Source organism: Anabas testudineus, chromosome 8 (assembly GCF_900324465.2).
Source record: "Anabas testudineus chromosome 8, fAnaTes1.2, whole genome shotgun sequence".
NCBI lineage: Eukaryota > Metazoa > Chordata > Actinopteri > Anabantiformes > Anabantidae > Anabas > Anabas testudineus.
In genome coordinates this window covers 2,313,402-2,332,450 of record NC_046617.1, presented here as the reverse complement: position 1 = coordinate 2,332,450, position 19,049 = coordinate 2,313,402, and the positions used below count along the sequence as shown (strand labels likewise).

Sequence of the window (19,049 nt, the reverse complement as noted above, 5' to 3'; positions counted from 1 at the left end):
CCAACGTTTTATTAACCACATAGAATAAAATGTGAACTAGTTAACCTGCTGTGTGGTGCTTGTTTTCACTTTGCTGGACTACAACTAAGGCTATGACAGTAGTTCCATTACTTCAGCCAGTGTGTTTGTAGCAGTGCATACTGAAATGAAGCCCTCAAAAATGTGCATAGACAGTCCTACTCCCCAGAGGATGAACCCTCACTTTTATGATCTCCTAAGTTTTAAGTTAATACAACTATGATCAGGTTGACTGTTGTGGTTTAAATGTTTCAGGACAGACAGATTGTCATGGCGCTTGAGTCATTCATGCTCACCACAGGAAGAACAGTAACTTTAAGTTAATTAGCAAACGTTAGCATGCTGACACACTCAACTGGTCATTTCTTTTTTTCCTAATAACATTTCATCAACGCTTCATTGACGGTCGCTGTCAGAATACGTTTAATTTACTGTAGCTCCATGCACTGCTGTGCAGCCTCACAGCAGGGGTGTGTCCAAAAAACAGGCTGTTGTCTCTTTGAAGCAGCTTTTAATTATCAAAGTTTATCATAATTAGATGCTAACACTTGCACATTTGTTATTTGATTTTAAACACAAGGTACAGCTGAGGTTAATGGAAAAGTCTTAACTTTATGGTCTTAAACTGATCTACTGACAGTTCATTCTCAGGGGAACATGAATGTTGAGATTTAAAAGTCAAAATCTACCTAACTTGTATATTACCCTCTCCCACCAGACAAAAATCACTGGCCCCACATTCAGAATTTCCAGCAGCGTGGGACGGCCTTTATTGCACAAGAAAACTGTGCACACTACAGCAAGTATGTTCAGTGGGATTCAGGCTGTCAACTGTGATCAATGTTTACAAGTAATTATTCCAGTAATCATTTCACGGTTATGGGTTCGAACTATAAACTGGTTTTCAGCATGTTTGAGACTCTGACTGCACCTGTTGTTGCCCTATTTGACATGTGCTTAAGCAAAAGAGTTGTGGTGACACTAAATACTCTGATTTATCCAACTGGTTAGTACCAACAGAACTCCCAAAATAGTATCTTTATTTTAAAAATGTAAACAATGTAAAAACTTTTTTAAACCTGCTGAATTATACAGACGAAGTGACCAATGATGCACTTTCAGAATCTCTACAGTCCCCCTACAGTTCTCATAGGGCTGTAGGGGAGTGAGGATGGGCCCTGACATCATGAGATGATATGTAATGTGTGAATCTGGCACAGGAATGGCACACTGCCCCACTAGTTAAAACTATAACTAGTATGAAATACATGGATTCATTTATAAATTCAGTGTATTTAACCATGTAACTTGAGCATACATGGTTAAAAGGAAACACTACGTTTTAGTAGCGTCCTGATTTGTAGATTTCATTTGGAGTTGGAGGGCAGTGCTGTGGGGAAGAAGCTACCATGTTGGCTGCTGCTGCTTGTTGCATCTCCCAGAGGAGATTGTTATTACAACATATTACCAGAAATCACTGAATAACTCCTGTTGCTACATGTTGTATGTCATATGGCTATGTAACTCTTTTCCTTTTTAACCTTTTATCCTTTGACTTTGCATCACAGCACATTTTATTTTTATTATTTCTATTTATTAGAAGCTTCACTTAGATGTATTCACTCTGACAAACTCAATATGCACTTAACTTGTAGAATTGTTGAAATGAAGATTTGACAGGAGCCAGCAGGGGGCGCTCTGTCTTTGTTCCCCTTAATGTGATGAATACCTCACTGTTACTCCACATGTCATGATCAAGAGCCATTATTTCCAACACTAAATTCAAAGTCAGACTAACTTGTGGTGATCGAGTGATGTGGTTCAAGAAGAGACCAGCTGTGTACAGCACTGTGTGGGGGTGGGTTGTTTTGTTTTTTGTCTGACATGAGCGGCATCACATGTGGACGGTCAGGTGAACAGCTAAAGAAACACAGACAGTTATGCTCTGTTGTTATCTCAGAGTGAGGCACTGGGCACTATGTAGCTCAACTGGTTCCAACTGGCTGATGTGTAAACACCAACAGACACAATAGGAGGTTTGATTTTTTTTCTCTTTGTCTTCTCTTGTCTCTGAACCTACGACCAAGATACAACTCAAAGGCCCACCGTGCCATACACTAACAAGAAAAAGTATGTGAACCTTTTAGAATGTATAGAATTCATTTGTCATAATATGTGATCTGATCTTCATCTAACACCCACCCTGAGCCTGGCTCTGCTGGAGGCTTCTTCTGTTAAAGGGAGTTTTTCCTCTCCACTGTCGCCTAGTGCTTGCTCTAGGGGGATTAAGATTATGCATCATCATGCATGTCCTCCTAAGTAACTGTACTGTAACAAACATAAAAAAAGTGCTTATCAACTGTACAGTATGATGCACAACTGTAGATTAAGCTCTGCAACAACAGCACATTTCTGCATTTGGAATGATAATCCAATATAGTACATTGCAGGGTCCATCCTTCATCATGAATATTTAAGTACACTGTACTACTTTTGTGTACTGAAGTCGTTACAGTACAGCTTCAGCAGTATCTTTTTGTTGTACTGTTCAAGTTTTTTTAACAGTATAAATATATGCTTGAGGACTGCCAGACAAACACAGGGGCCAAGTTATTTCGTTGTTAGCTACTTTACCAGACACTTAAAGCAAATTAGTACTACGGCCTCTACACCTGCTTATTGAGAGCACTCAAATGACTCATTTGAATTTGGCTTTTACTGCTGCAGAGCACCTAGAACACAAACCATATACACCATTTCCTAATTATCAGCATTTACACAGGATCATTTCCTCAAACTTTCTGACAGCTTATAAAAAAGTGTGAAATTCATCCTTATGCTCAGACTTTTCTTCGTTGTCTGCTTTTCTTTTTCCTCTCCTCTTTCCACTCACCCTAACCGGTCGAGGCAGATGGCCACCCACACTGAGCCCGATTCTACTGGAGGTTTCTTCCTCTAAAGGGAGGTTTTTTTCCTTCTTCCTTCTAATGATTGCCCAAAAGGGATTGTTGGATTTTTAGTCTTTATACAATTATACTTTGTAAGGTCTTAAATCTTATCCTGCAAATCCCTTGAGAGTACTTGTGATTTGGTGCTACACAAACTGAATTGAACTGAACTCTCCACACACTCTTAGATCAGTTTTATCATGAGTCTTAATCATTACTGACTCATTTGTACAACAAAGGAATAGCGTTTGGTCCAGACTCTGCACTTAACTTTATTAAGTTAGTCAGTGGTGAACAAAGAGTTGAGAGGCAAAACCGTATTGATTACGGATCATTTTATTTGGAACTAAATCATTAAGAAAAACATTTGATGGGATTTAACAGCAGTCTCTTTTCCTTATTAAAATTCACTGTTGAAACATCAATAAAAATACGTCATTGCATCAACTGGTCCAAGAGACACAATCCCCATCTGTGGGCTTATTTTCATACATGCAAAAGAAGAAAAAAAAAAGCATAACTGACAAGAGGAGCGCTACATGTATCAAGCGCAAAGACAGTTCAGAAAGCTAATTTATCACCAATGTGCTGAAAATAAAATACACCGTACACCGGGTACATCAAGACCCACTAAGAAAAGAAGCAGAATACCACCAGTTCACTTCTAACACCCACCCCCTACAAGCGCCAGAGTTAAACCACCCTCTGTAAATGTATGACACCACTTCTCCTGACAAACCATTTATACAGATACAATATAACCACAAATATAAGACATTTTACATAAACAGGCCTCTATCCAGCCAGAAAGACTTGGAAGATCTTTACCCACAATTTTCTCAAGGGCAGTACTTAATGATTATACTAAAGGTTTTTCCTTTATGGGTAGAGGTAGGCGAAAGGCTGGAAAGGCATCCGGCTTCGTCTAAATCAGTCTTCATCTGTTCCACAGTGGCACCTCGCCTCTATGTGGCTTGACAGCCCAATGAGAGGTTCATGTGTGCTTTTGCGCCCTTCTCCTCTACACCCTTGCAGTAATAGTAGCAGCAGCAGCAGGCCTCTGTATGTGCATTGATAAGTACTACACTGTACTCAGACATAGGTTAGTGGACTAACATGGGTACAATTCATCAGTTTTTACTGAAGAGGGGCAATACTATTCATCATTGTATTGTGCTCGGCACCTGGCTGGTTACATTCAGCCTCAGCATCCACTTAAGTGCAGTGTCTACCACAGGTGCAGGTTTTCAGTCTGAGCGAAACCTGGGTCATTGCGGATTTTCCAGTAGGTTCCATTGTAAAGCCACACCTCTCTACCAGCCTCATCTGTAGCTTTCCTGAGAAAGCAAGCAAAGCACAGTGTTGGTGTCAAGCACTCACACCGTTTAAAAATAAATAAATAAATAAATAAATAAATAAAAGCCATAAATTTAGGATTCAGTATTATTTTAAAATTACAATTAACACTCAGTAACTGACTGATTTCATTTGTGCAGTGCTAGATCCTCACCTGAAAAACCTGGGCAAGTGCTCCTCCCCTCTCTTGGCCATCTCCTTCCTCCGCTCCCTCTGCTTCTCCTCCACCTCATCCTTCCTCTTATCTGCCTCTGCTACCTTCCCCTCCTCCAGGAGTCTGATGATGCAAACAGTCAGGAATTAAAACAACTGGGCGACATAGAACAAACTGATTTTTCACTGTATATGAATAGAATCTGGTTATGGACCTCTGGTCTGGTCTGAAGCGTGTGTCCGTAGGTGGGAGGACAGCTTTCAGTTCAGGTGTTAGTTCATTGAGTTCTCTGGCGTAACGGGAGAAGCCATAGAACTGGAAGTGGTCGTCAGGCTGCACATCTACAGAGGAAACACCATTATGCATCAAGAATTAGAACTACAGAACTGACACACTCCTCAAACATTTCTTCATCTTAAACAAGATTTTCTCAAAATCACATTAAACTTTTCCAATCTCAGAACTGAGAAGATACTCACTGGGCTTCCAGATACACTTAGGTGTAGAAAAGGTATCACAGACAATGCCTTCATGCCAGAGACCTCCAAAGCGATGGACCACCTCTCCAGCCTGGTCCAAAACCACACCCTGAACCTCGTTCTTACTGTTGTCGGAGCTCCAGTAGCGGGACTGGAATATGGAGAAGAAATAAACGGTCATTAAAAACAACACCAACACCAACACCAAAATACACAGTAACAGATGAGTGATACTGGCTAGATGACGCGTGTCCTGACCTTGACAAAGGTAATCTTGCATGTGCAGATGTCGCTCTTTGTGTTTCTGATGACCACCTCTCCATAGTGCTCCAACCAGCGCTGCTGACTCAGCACATTGTGGATACATGTCACTGCCTTGTTCCACTCGTAGTGATCACCATAGCTGCATTCACAAAACGCAATGATAAATGTTATTTAACGTGAGTAGTAATTTAGTTATTCTGCCTATACTCAGTGTGTTTTGTAAAATTAATAAGAAACTGATTTTTACACACCTCTTAAAAGTAGTCAAGACTGTCTCTAAATGATTTATAAATGTTACTGGTAAAATATACATCATCTTCGTCATGGTTTTGTAAAACTTGCTAAAAGTACTGAAGAGGCCAGTTGAATTTAACTAGTTGTTGACTTGTGTTGTACAGGGAAACACTAACTCACTTGGGCAGAGTAACGTTGACCTGTCCAGAAGAGATGATCTCCACTGATTTCCCCCAAAACTTGTTCTTCCATCTTTGATCTGAGGGCAGACAGGCCAACAGAAAAACCCTGTTAGTTTTAATTGCCCTAATGCTGTAAAGGTGGACCCAGCACTAATCAATGAGCACACAACTCTTACCTTGAAAGAAAGTGAAGTTTTCTGACTCTGCGTGGCAGGCAGAGATGGGCGGGTGATGGCTGACCTGGAAACACAACAAGCAACACAGCATAACAGTTTGTTCTAAACTTAGATGGATGAGGAGGATTCAGGATTTGTGACTGTTTATCTATGCTTTTCTGCTGGTTACCTGCTCACTGATGAAACGGAAGCCTCTGTCTTCTCTGTAATTCTCGTATGTTTCCCCCAGAACAGGGTTAAAGGGTTTGTAGCGATACCTCCAGGATGCCCAGGCATAGCCAGAAATAGAGAACGCTGCCACATAAACCTGGCAAAACACAGTTTTTAAGCATTTGTGAAGTTGGCACTGAACTCACCTGTCTCTGAACACCAGATGGTCAGGTCATACAAATAAACCAAACTTACCATTCTCTCATATGGATCATCAATGTGGTTTGCAATGTCCAGCAGGTCAGTGTACTCCAGCTCCTCACTGAGTCTCTGCAGCAGACTCAATGGCTCATTCAGAGCAACCGGCATGGAGACTCTGGACAGGTCTTTGCCGATGTTGTTGTACAGGATGGTCATGATGCCAATGTGGCTGTTGTCCTTTGATGTTGCAGGGAGAGTGGTGCGACGACCTGAATCACAGAGCACAAAATTTAAACATAAAAAAAAATATAACGTAAATCATACATAAATATAATATATATATATATGCAAAATGCAAGTCTAAAAATGTCTAGTGCTGCATTCTACAAGTGTTCAGTGTTCACAAAACTCCAATGTTTCTAACTTTTCTAAAGCACATCAGCAATTCAATTAGATTTTTTATGACAAATTCCATTCTTCACCATCTGCATTCAGACAAAGGTCATGGTGTATCCATAAGAATATTATTTAAATATGGCCTCAGCACTGAAGAGCAGAGACTGGTGATCCAGCATTACACAGCAGACCTCACTACACTCATTCCCAACATGCGTAAGTCAACACAAGTGGTGGCCTTACCAGTATCAGTGGGCACTGGTCTGGGTTTGTGAGAAGCATTGTTCAGACTGGCTCTGTAACTAATGGTGGCAGCAGCTGGAGGATGAGAGAAGAAAGTCAGTCATTCTTTCCAGTTTCTTCAGTTGTCTTGCTTAGAAAATGTTAAAGTGGTCTTTGGACAGAATAAAATGACTTCTACTGGTAACAGGCTGGTAAGTAAGCACTCACCGTGTCCCTCTTCTGGCTCCGAGTTGCTGGTGGTGGTAATATCACTGAGACCTGACTCATCGGAAGCCTCTGCCTCCGATGAAGTTTCGCACGTAATCACCTCACTGGCATCAAAATACTCTGCCATGGATTCAGCCACTGAGGGTGCACGATGACTGTGACGACTTAAAGATGGTGTCCTCTGCGAGGGATGGCAGTGGTGGAGAAAGAGAAAAGGGTTCAAACAGTGCTCAGTGTACATATACAGTGCAGTAGATGTCCACTTCAGTTATAGTGAGTGAAGGTGCTCTTACGTAGGATTCCAAATGAATAACATGACCACACAAACCACATGAAAACACTGTCATTCATCAGTATTAGGCAGTAAAAGAAAAGGTGAAAATGCATGCAGTGAGGTCATGAAACAGCCATACATAAAAAAAGACAGTGACTTTCACACACAAGCCCACAGTACACACCTGGTCTGGACGGACAGTGCAGAAGGATTCTTCAGTAGAGTCAGAGGACAAGGAAAGTGAGTGGACTTTGGTCAGACGTGACTGTATGTCAAGCTACACACATACACAGGCCAGCCATGCAGGACACAAGCAGAAAACAGACAGGAAATAAGATCAGATCATCAAGCAGATTCCAGTGCATTCACACAGCACATCACGTTGAATACTGTGTCACCATATTGCACTATGCCAAGTCTACTGAGGTGAAAATAACATCATTGTGGTCTACAACAAGTTTAAATAGGTCAATTAGGTTCTTTTGCTGCTCTGGTACTGTCTTACTAAAAAGTTCAGAAGTCTGATTTACTTGGCTTCAAAGTGTTTACTAGGTAATACCACTAAATGAAAATGTGCAACAGAAACAGTGAGTTAGACAGCGATACAGCAGTTATGTGTTCACTTCTATAAAGTTGGACTTGTAAAAGTAAAAGTCCAGAAAGGCTGCACCAGAGAGACATTTTCCCAGACTTGTCATACTCCTCATTATACAATTTTATATGTGCCATTTGCTACTCTCCTCTCAGTTCAGAGATGAGTGCAGGAGTGAACTGACATGCTGACTGTTCTTCCCAAAGTCACATCAGCTGACAATCCTTTCAAAGATACTGATAAGCAGCGCAGACAGAAAACAGGACAGGCAGCTAAGGAGAATCTTCATGCAACACCAAACAATAAGGCTATGAACATAGTCAGTTTGACAGGAATTAACCCCCTGATTAATGCCACTGCTCAGTTTGAGTGTGCAACAATAATCCTGTTATTTGTGTCACAGAAAGAGGAAAGGAAAGACTTGAGGTGTGTTGTGTGTCACACCTGTGATAACTTGTGCTTGTCCTGCCCTGAAACAGCCCGAACCTGATCTGCAGTTTCACACAGCACCTCACTAACAGACAGTGAGGGCTTGGCCTCCATTGTTTCTTTACAGGCTGAGATTTTGTGCCAATTATGAGTGATTTAACTCTGTGCGTGTCCTTACAGAGTGAGGACATTTAGTTGGTCCTCACTCAAGGAGCATTTTAAATTAGATTTAGATTAGGGTTTGGTTAAGGAGCTAGGGAATGTCCTATGTCAATAAATTTTCTTCACAATAATAGAAAGACAAGTGTGTGGGTGAGTGCGGTACCTCAGAGAGGGTGCTGCACAGAGTAGCAAGCTGCTGCGAGGTGTTTTGCCTCAGGTCAGGGCCGGTCCAGGCCTGCCTCAGTCTCTCTCTCTCCAAGGTCAAAACCTCATGAATGGCCTTTAGAGAAGTATGAACTGCAACACAAATAGACAGAAGCTTTACGATTTACAAATTCCAGTAGATTAACACGTGATTCTGCCTGTAACAAAGCATGGTGTACGCTGGAAATGGTTCTCCAATAGGAAAAATATCTTAAAAGCTAACAAATCTTTACCTCTCTGATATTTTATTAGCAAAAAAACTGCACAGAAAACATGAAGGTAAAATTAGCCGCTTTTTCTTTGAAGCTCACTATTTCTGTCAGTCTTGATAATGTGCTCTCTCCAAGCCACTGACTGTGCTGTAAGAGTGTGAATGAGGAGACATTACTCCACTTCCTATAAAGATCAAATTAATGTCCTGGCTAATAAAGCACACAGTTATGAACCTCAAACTCATTATTTCAATCAGAGTGTTTGTGAAAGTTCCAGCTGTTAGTTCAGTGTGTCTGAATGATTCACTTATATCAACAATCAACATTTCATGTCTTATGCTGCTCAGTTCAACTTTAGGTTGTCAAAACAGATTAGGCTAGATTCATGATTGTGAATGATACCGTTCCTTATTCAATAATTTTCAGAAATATGACAACAATTAAGGAAAGACACCTTCCATTCAAAGCTATTTCAGAGAACACTTCTTAGCTGGGAGGGTCATACCTTTTTGAGAAATCGTGCAGATGTCCTGCTGGAGCTTCTTGGCTTCAGGTGAGGTGGCCTGAGGGTTGGACAGCTGAGTGTAGACATAGTCAGGAATGGACTGGACAGACGTCCCTAATGTGGAGCAGCCACTAGTACTTAAGTGGCTAGAAGTAAACTGGAGAAGACAAGACAGAGCAGGAATGCTAAATTATCAATTTTAAGAACAAAATAAAAAATTAATCAATACACAGTCTACAATGTTTAAGTACTAAAGTCCGTCCTACCGTTCCCCCCATGGCTTCAACACGCGACAAAGTTCTGGCATGACCTGGCATTCTGCCCATTTTCTTCTTGGGTTTCTCAAGAGAGATATTCTTGATATATATAAAAAAAAGGAAAAACGGTTAAAAAAAAAAAAAAAAAAAAAATCAACTGAAGTATTAACTAGCAAATGATAGACATTAACAGCCGTTTCCAGAATACTCACCTGCATGCTAATTCGCATCTCCAGATCTGTGTTTGTGATTGGTAGCCCTCCTTCCAGCCAATGGAGTCGCTGGATCAGCTGAGCCAGTTCCGTCAGCTCTGACTGACAGCGAACCAGGTCTTGACACACATGCCACAGTTCAGTTGGAGAAAAAAAAAAAAACTGTCATACTAAATATTTGCATCCTTTTCCATAAAGGCAGATATATTATTGCATTAAAAAAAAAAATAGTACAGCTCTTGTTATTGCTAAATATGCAGAAATATGACCAGACTTCATTCTGCAAATCAAGATTACGGTTGGTTCTCACCATTGGTGGTTGCGTCAATGTCATGGGTCTGCTGCAGCCACGCTGACACCTTGCTGGTCACCCCAGGGTTAGAGGTGATAGGAGCAGGGCTTCCCATCTCTGGTTGGTATACTGAGGCTGAGCTGGCATAGTGAGAAGGCTGCAGGACCAAACATGTCACAGTTTACATCACAATAAAGGCAATTAATCCCCCCCCCTTTCCCTTTTACCTCTATACAACTATAAGATCACAGTCACTACGGGTGATACTGTAAATAACGCTGGAATAATTCGTTTTGTTAAAATATATTGGTGAAGTAAGAGCATCACGGTCCCACATTTTAACATTAACAAAACACTTCGGAAGAAGCCTAAGCAAAAATATAACTAATATATTAGTCATGAAAGAAAGTTATTAAACCAATAAACTGTCACATGTCAGACAATTTTGAAACGACAATTCAGTAGCTTAACTAAGAGAATTACAGTGGAATATTAATATTAACAGAAGTCTACTGACTGTTGCTCTGTTTTGCTGGGCAAGATTGGCCATGGCTGGCAGGGTACTCTGCCCCATGGAGAGAGCATGAAGGACGCCGCGATGGACACTCATTGACTCGTTTTTCCTATATACACGGTGGGCACACAGCTTGGTCAACCAGATGTAGAAGATATCACAGCTCTTTGCCTAACAGCAAAAAAAAAGAAAAAAGGAGCAAGAGAATATAAGAAGGGTACACAGAATACTTCTTTTTACTTCTTCTGTTTTTTTTTTTAATAAATTTATTTATCAGAAATAAATGTGAATCACCCTACAATCATCCAACATCCCTGTCAACTACCTACCTTGAGGTGGTAGAGGTTGTCTCCAGCATCCAGGTCTATGCGTTTGGATTTTTTGTTGATAGACATAACAGCCAGGCTGACGTCCAGAGAGCCATGGAGCTTCCCTCTCTGAATCTAAAACACATTTTACACTGTTCAACACTGCTGTCATTACCCTATTTGACATACTGACACACCAACATTCCAGTCTGTTAAATTAGACTGGAATCAGCTGAATAAACACAATACAAAGTACAGGTAGAAGCTAAACTTATGCTCACGACTTACATCTTGCTGTGTCTTTGAATACTTGAGAATCCCTTTCTCCAACAGGAAGTATCTCTGAAAAAGACCAATAACAATGAAGTGGTTGCAAAGGTCAAAAATCAACCTGCTCTGCTTCACCTAGCCCACTCTCTCCCTGCAGAAATTAAATAAATGAGAATGCTCCAAAACTTCCAAAATCAAAAATTAATTGAAATAATCTGATTAGTTAGGAGGGCTGTCTTTGCTCAAAAACATTTAGAAGCAAATATGGTGTGTGAAGCATAGAAGGCTTTCACATAGGGCAGCTTTAACATAGCACATTACTAGTAAAATAAATCATGTTACGTACGGTAGCTTTAACTGGCATGTTAACCAGCAACAACTCACCTTGTGCCAGCCTTTGAGTGGGTACTTCCTCCTCTTCATCAAGTATCCCTCACAGATACCAGGGATAGAGAGGTCCAGAGAGGCACCCGGAATGGAATTCATCTCCAGATAATGCACATCATCCATCACCTCCCAGTCGCGAGACTGCCACAGAGAGAAAATTATTCATTCATATTGATAATTTTAATATGAAGAATTACAAAATTTCAAATTACATTTGATGTTTTGTATAGCTTAGTATTTTATTTCTAAAATATGACTGTATAAAATGTGTTAGTTTACAACATTGGGAGTTTTTTTTCTACCTACATACGTACATAATTGTACAAACAATCCATTAGTATCAAAGAAAGAATTATTTGATACTAATGGATAAGGGACAGTATTATCTTTCAAAATAACTAAACACAACACAGTACAGTAAGATTCTGTACTTATGAGACTTGTTACCTGCTTTGCATGTTTAGAGGAGCCAGTGCTGCCGTTCCGTGAGTGGCTAGGTTTGTATGTACTGATTGGGGATTTGTCAAGGCTGCTGATCATAGACTGGCTACTGCTCAGAGGGGGTGGACACACTTGAGGGTCCATTGGTAAAAGGTGGTGAGGAAAGCGCTGCATTGAGTCAAAGTCACTTCAGGGCAGGTTGTTTCTCATGGCAAAGTACACACAACTGTAAAGGTCAACAAGAAGTGTCGGCAGTAGAGAAATAAATCACGATGAGTCTTAGATGTTGCTCCAAATACTGCTTCACTTAAACATTTAAGGAATAGTAATAATATATTTATTTTCCTTCAATAAATATAATCTGCAACAATAACAAGAACAAAACATGAACATTTCTCCTACAGAAAACATCAAGGCCAAATAGCTTTTGATAACTGTAAAATATATGGTTTTACATTCTAAATATCTGTTGTACCTCGTCATACATGTCACCTTTATGTTTTCTTCTTCATAGTTCCATCTGTCAATTATATATCGTTTGCCGCTTTGCCTTATCAAATGTGAAAGTATTATTCAGGAATTATATTAGACAACTCAAGTTCGAAACTTTGGTCATCTTATATTGGATTGTAACAAAAAGTTCAGATACAGCTTGTTAGATAAGTACACACACACAAACACACACACACACACAAAATTCAGTGGCTTTTCCTGTTCCTATGGAAAACAAAACAAAACAAAACAAAAAAAACATCACACCCGTCTTTAACTGCTGGCATTCCCTTTTGTCATTCAGCAAGTTGACAACAGCCCAAAAGAGGAAGTGTTCATTGTTGAAATTCCAGTTGAACATTTCGAGAAGCACAACCAGATGCTGGTGGCAGTTTTTTACTGATGTCTAGAAGCCATTATCACATGATGGTGCATTTTAGAGACAACTGGGATGTTTTCCCAACTTCAAGATTAAGATGTTATTTACACTGCATTGGCTATTTTAAACCAAAAATGAACTTGTGTATATTTTTACAGATGGTTATAATGACAGAATTTAGAAATGTGTTGTCACGGGTGTCTAGAGAAGCACTCTAAAATCACAAATGTCTTTAAAATAAATTAAACTGAAAATTATATAAGGCTGTCTTTCACTATACAGAAACAACTCCCAAAAATAAAGGTGACTCACATGCAATGAGGCAATAAATTATCCAATCAGCCACAACATCAAAAGAACCGAGTGGTTTTATTGTGGTGGTGGTGGACAGGGATCAACAAGGGTATGACAGCAAAATGTGATACACCAGGGTCAGTATTCTCTGTGCCGAGCTCCGTTTAATGCGACATTACCACCACTTCATAGTTTTAATGTTGTGGCTGAGTGGTGTACAATGATATACCAATAGGCAATGCTATTATCCACAACAGCCACTAAACAATGTAATGGGACTATCGTAAACAACTATTTAAAAATCAGAGTTGTGACACAGCAACAAATAAGCACACCTGTGTTGGCCTTACCAAGCTGCTTCAGTGGTGGTCTACAGGAAAATCCTTTATGTTTCTCTCAAAAACAGTTGTAAAGCTGCAAACCTTCACCTCCAAATTCTTTTTCAAAAGAAAAACTCAATCCACAGAAAGATATTCCTATAATGAATCCTTCAGTATCAAACTGTCCTCTACAAAACTCCCATCAACACTCAATACCACAGCTGACTGATGATGTCCTTGTCAAACGGGTGCCTTTCAAAGCCAGCGGGTATCTGGGCGGGGCTGAAAACATAGCACTCTCTCTACCTGACCAAACAGGTCTGCCAGCTCTGTCATGACAAGGATGAAGAAAATTCAGAATTGCTATTACTAGGTGCATATTAGAAACTCACAAGGTCTAAACTATAATCAGTATTCTATTCTGAGGCATACAGTGGCATCTGCTGTGTGTTATTTTAAATTATCAAATGCATAGGAGTGCATTTCATAGAATGCTACCTCACACTTTAAAAATGACAAGATGCAAACTGTTTAATTTTGCTGTTAGCAGATTTTAAATAAAGGCTGAATCCATAGATACATGGATATATGTTCTATATGTTTATCTGATTCCTGTACCACAGAGTTGTTGTACAACGACTGTAAGAAGCCACACATCTCCAGGGGGTGATATATCCTTTATCACCATTAACACACATTAGTTTCTACTGACTTAATCCCATGTACACTGTCCTCCTGCCATAGATACTCACTTGAAGTCATAATGTAGATCAATCTGCTACTAAAACTAGTCCAACAAGGAGAAATTAGGTTATTCTGGTATAATATAAAACACCTTTTGCTGCTTCTTGTTGCTCTTTTGTTGCCTCCTGTTCTCTTCCCCTCCTCTTTCCAGTCACCCCAACCAGTTGAGGCAAATTGGTCGCCTACCCTGAGCCTGGAGGTTTCTATCTATGAAGGGAGTTTTTCCTTCTTGTAGCATTGCAGCCTTGTGCTAACTCAAGAGGAATTATTGGGTATTCTATATATAGTTTACTCTGTAAAGTCTCAAACTTTACACTGTAAAGTGCCTTGAGATTACTTGTTGTGATTTAGCTCTATATAAATAAACGAAATTGAATTAAAATTGAATATTTGCTAAACTCAATCAAGTACTAAAAATCAGTTTTGTGTTGCAATGTACACTAGGTTGTTATCCTGAAACTCCCTCTAACCACCATCACAAGTAAAATGAAATGTTGGAATTAACACATTTTTCTTGTTCAGCAGCCATGCCTAGTGTACAGCAATGCTGTCTCACAGCCAATAACACTTTCTGACTTTTACCTTTAGCCTTAACACATGCTGATCACTGGAAGCTGTGACCTCACCCTCATACCCTCAAATGTATCATCCTGCGATACATTTGGAGTTACTTCCTACAGTAGATACTAAACATCCAGTAAATGAGTTTGTTTTTGGAAGCAGAGAAGAAGCAGAACATCTGAATGGAGTCCAAACGTTCCTTGCATAGTTTGCACTATACATCATTATCTCATCGGTACATACACTGGTTTGACTTACAACACCCTTTGTGTTGCTGATTATTTGAATTAAACATTCAAATAGTTATTGCACATTTCAAATTTTCTTTGAACCGCCACAATAAACTTTTGTGGTGAGTTTGTCATTTAGTCAGTTTGTCCTGCCAAACCAAGTATTAGATAACAAGAGTGAGAGGTGACCAAGAACTAAATGTTTACTTTTACAGAGTTTGAAAAGTTCCCTCCAGAAACTTTCTAGAAAGACAGCCATCTTATTAACACTCCACCAATCAGGCTTTAATGTTATAGTGGTTAGACAGATAACATAACAAAAGTCAGGTGACATCCCACTTTTTTTTTTTTTTTTTTTTTTTTTTTTAATTTGTCAGTTTGCCAGATGCTGGTTTGATGAAACAAAACTTTAATTCTTTGTGCAGAACTCCAAGTACTAAACCTCTCTAAAGATAAAGTTTTACTTTGTGATTATGTGTATAAATCAACAACACAACAAAAGTGTTCAACATGTGGAGGAGTCTGAATACCTTCTGAAGCCATAGTAAGACCTCAGTAAGCTACAGACAGACAACTGGACGACAATTCAGGATAATTAATTTTAATTTTGTTTATCAGGTATGGATCGAGGGCGGGAAATGACTACTTGCCATGAGCTGTAGATTGAGAGCAATCCCAGCCGGCCCCCCCAACCCCACACCACAGCACCAATGGCACGTATTCAAAAATACCTTTGAGGTGATGTAATGACCCAGGTATGAGAGTTTCTTGCCGAGGCATTAATCTGTAACAAGCATGAGAAGTATGTAGTCTGACCACTACACCAGAGATTGTGAAATCAATTTAAAAGTAGTAGGGCTATATATAATGGTGGCAGTATTAGCTAACACCTACTTCTAGTTATTTTTGGTTCAAGCCAATTAACTATGTAAAGTGCCTATAAGAAGTGCTCCCTCCCACCCTTTGATTTTTTTTTTTTTTTATCTACTTTTTTCAACATCATTGTCAATTTAATTTGGCTTTTCTGACAAAACAAGGATCTCTACAAAGTATTATAAATGAATTAAAAAAACAAACAAAAAAAAACTATAAAACAAAAAATTTCTTGACATAGATCTACTATTTTAACTACATCAAGTATCAGAGTTGTATTGGTGCAGGTATAAAACAGGCAGCAGTGTTACTGCTATGTGTGTCAAAGCAGTCTTGTCAGCTCCAGTATCGAGGAAGGAAGAGCTTTTAAAGAAAGGAGTGTTTCAGTCTGGTGAAAAACTTCCTCAAAAGAAATACATATGCATATAAATACACAGTATGTTGACTCACACGTCCTCCAGAAAACCTCCTCGCTCAGCTGAACACAAATAAGTGAATTGCAACATCCTACATACGACAGAGAACCACATCATTTTACACCACAAAAACAAGAAACAAGGCAAATTAGAAATAACATGCATTTAAAGAGAACACTTTTTTTGTATTACATAAAGTAAAACCTGACAATCTAAATTTAAAATTTCCAGGTGCCAATTGTATCTCATCACATTGACTTAAGAGACGGGTTGTCCAGGAACAATCTGTACAGTAACATTCATGTCTATGTGATGTCAGCACAGACGGAATTGATACCTGAGCAGACCGGTTCTCTCTTGCCACCTTTCACTTCTTACAGGAATGTCCCAGAGCAACAAGCACAGGCTGTTTGGCCACCTAGACTGGCCACAAGGGTTACAGCCAAACTTTACAGTTCTGGATGAACTTTTGTCCCAATATGTACAGGAGAACCAAAGGGGCAAGTCAACTGTGGCATGTAGGCTCAACCTTAACAACTGCTAGGTTGGAATCTGGATCAGCAACTCAATTCATGTTCATTCATGTTTTTCCAGTTGTTTCTAGCTTTCAGTATCGTAAACAATTTATAATATTAAACAACACAATGTGTTTAACTGAAAAATATATGGAGTTCTATATCGTGTATGGTGAAACTAAAATATTCATAAATGTACTTTTCTGGGAGGAGTTTCAAACCTCAAGTCTCTAGCATAAACTGAATTGTGTACTTAAAATCTAAATGTGGCCAATGTTTCACTTCTGTTTAAACAACTTGTAATCAACACTGAGCATCTGAGAACCTTGACTTCCTTTGGTTTCTTTTTGAAAATAATTTTTAGATAGACAGGTGTAGATTCAAATGAAAGTATCAAAATGCACTGGCAAGAAAAAGTATGTGAACCCTTTGGCATTTAATGGTTTTCTGCATTAATTTGTCATAACATGTGATCTGATCAATATCTAAGTCAAGAGTATTGAATACAATGTGCCTAAAGTATTAACAAAAAAGCTGTCATACAGACGTTCTCACATTATTCTGAAGAATTTTTTGATACTTTCATCTTCCACCCAATCACTGCAAGCTGGCCATGATGTTTCGTCCACCATACTTTACAGTTTGGATGATGTTTTCATGATGATATGCCAGATGTAGTGCTGCGTGTTCTTTCCAAATAGTTCAATATAGTTTTATCAGTCAACAAAACATTTTGCCAATACTGCTGTAAAGTGTCCATGTGCTCTTTGGCAAACTTCAGGTGTGCAGTAATGTTCTTTTCAGTAAGCGGTAGCTTTCTTTGTGGTGTGCAGTCATAGACACCGTGCTTGTTCAATGTTTTACCTACTGTAGACTTGTGAACAAAGATGTTAGCTAGTTCCAGTGCTGCCTTCAAATCTTTGGCTGCCAGTGTGGGCTGTATCTCATTAAAGAGTTTAGATTGTTTACCTAATTGTAGACTGGTGAATTTCTAAACTCTTTGACATCACTTTCTAACTGCTTTTTGTAAATCCACAGTTCTTGATGGTAGATCCTCTGAAAGCTCCTTATGTGGAGGCATGGCTCACATAAGCATATTCTTCTTGTGCGGAGCAAACTCAAAAAGTTTGAGTGTTTTTTGTCAGTCAAAGTAGCTCTAGTCCACACCCTCAAAATATTTTTTTAAGACTCCAGGTTAGGGTTTTTGAGGTCATTGGTTCACATACTATACTTTTTTCTACTAGCACTGAGGGTTTTCATAGTTAAATATGTGAAAAACCAAAATTATTTCATTATATTATTTTAGGTACATCATATTTGTTAATACTCTTGACTTTAATGAAGATCAAATTACATTTTAGCCAGGCTAGAAAATTATGCATAATAGACTTCTAGAAACCTCTGTAAGCCTAAATAAGAAATACACCTAGATTACTGCACAGCTCGTTGAACAAGGCTCTGAGCAGCACAGTCCAAGTTTGTGAATTTAATTCATTACTGTTAAATACAAGAGGTCACATCAAAACACATCTTGCTGCTCTGAAGGTATTTCCAGAGTCATCAAAGACAGGTCATCTGAATGAACACATTTTATTCAGATATATTTGTGCAAAAGAATACATTAAAACTCTACGGGTGTGTAAAACAAAGGGCGACACGTTAATTATGTAGAAAAGTCAAAAGGACACTTACGAGAAGTGGACAGCAAAGGAGAAGTCGACCAAACCCGAACCCAGCTGGTCTGTGTGGAGGAGAGCAGTGTGTTGTTAGCGGGAGCTTTAGCTAACTTAGCATCAACAGGTTTGCTACAGGTCAACATGACGTGTACTCCCTTTAATACCTCGCAGCTTGCTTTACGCGTACTAAAATACCTTTCAAAAATAGGCAGTAGAGCGTCGTTTTTGTGACATGACGTCTTTTAAATGTTGACGAAAAAAAAAAAAAAAAAAAAAAAAACACCTGAAAAATCACGACATGTAAATTGACCCTTACGAACGCGCGTGAGCGCACAGGGCCCTGAGCAACCAAACTGCTAAACGAGTTTCAAAAGAAGCGACAGCAGGAAACATTTCACTCAGCGTCGACGGGTAAAACTCTCCATTTTCTGGACAACACGCCACATGTTAAACTGTTCTCGTTACCTGCGGTCAGACTGCAC

The 19,049-nt window shown here is 39.3% G+C and overlaps 1 protein-coding gene across 4 annotated transcripts; it reads right to left on the bottom strand.

The window, feature by feature from the left end:
* Positions 1 to 3,284: 3,284 nt before the first annotated feature.
* LOC113158119 (oxysterol-binding protein-related protein 7-like) lies at positions 3,285 to 19,049 on the bottom strand. Of its 4 annotated transcripts, XM_026353832.1 has the most exons (24): positions 19,033 to 19,049; positions 18,584 to 18,632; positions 12,074 to 12,293; positions 11,624 to 11,767; positions 11,258 to 11,311; positions 10,991 to 11,104; positions 10,665 to 10,832; positions 10,166 to 10,304; positions 9,856 to 9,974; positions 9,653 to 9,742; positions 9,387 to 9,543; positions 8,629 to 8,762; positions 7,467 to 7,559; positions 7,009 to 7,189; positions 6,802 to 6,876; positions 6,217 to 6,431; positions 5,981 to 6,118; positions 5,812 to 5,875; positions 5,634 to 5,712; positions 5,214 to 5,358; positions 4,956 to 5,106; positions 4,691 to 4,817; positions 4,477 to 4,599; positions 3,285 to 4,303 (listed from the first exon to the last, which is right to left on the bottom strand). In XM_026353832.1, exons 3-24 carry the CDS (start codon positions 12,239 to 12,241, stop codon positions 4,195 to 4,197), a joined length of 2,787 nt encoding a protein of 928 aa, XP_026209617.1. In that variant the 5' UTR covers positions 12,242 to 12,293; positions 18,584 to 18,632; positions 19,033 to 19,049; the 3' UTR covers positions 3,285 to 4,194. The 4 variants fall into 4 exon arrangements, with proteins under 4 accessions (XP_026209617.1, XP_026209627.1, XP_026209608.1 ...); XM_026353842.1 differs by lacking the exons at positions 18,584 to 18,632; positions 19,033 to 19,049 and adding an exon at positions 13,568 to 13,794; XM_026353823.1 differs by lacking the exons at positions 18,584 to 18,632; positions 19,033 to 19,049 and adding an exon at positions 13,583 to 13,794.

What these genes read in the sequence shown, in the direction of transcription:
- LOC113158119 (XM_026353832.1), bottom strand. Translation starts at nt 12,241, where the DNA reads ATGCAGCGCTTTCCTCACCACCTTTTACCAATGGACCCTCAAGTGTGT. An exon ending in ACCAGTGCCCACTGATACTG is followed by an intron (nt 6,432 to 6,801) that starts GTAAGGCCACCA and finishes TCTGTGATTCAG; the next exon opens with GTCGTCGCACCACTCTCCCT. An exon ending in CACTTGCCCAGGTTTTTCAG is followed by an intron (nt 4,304 to 4,476) that starts GTGAGGATCTAG and finishes TTGCTTTCTCAG; the next exon opens with GAAAGCTACAGATGAGGCTG.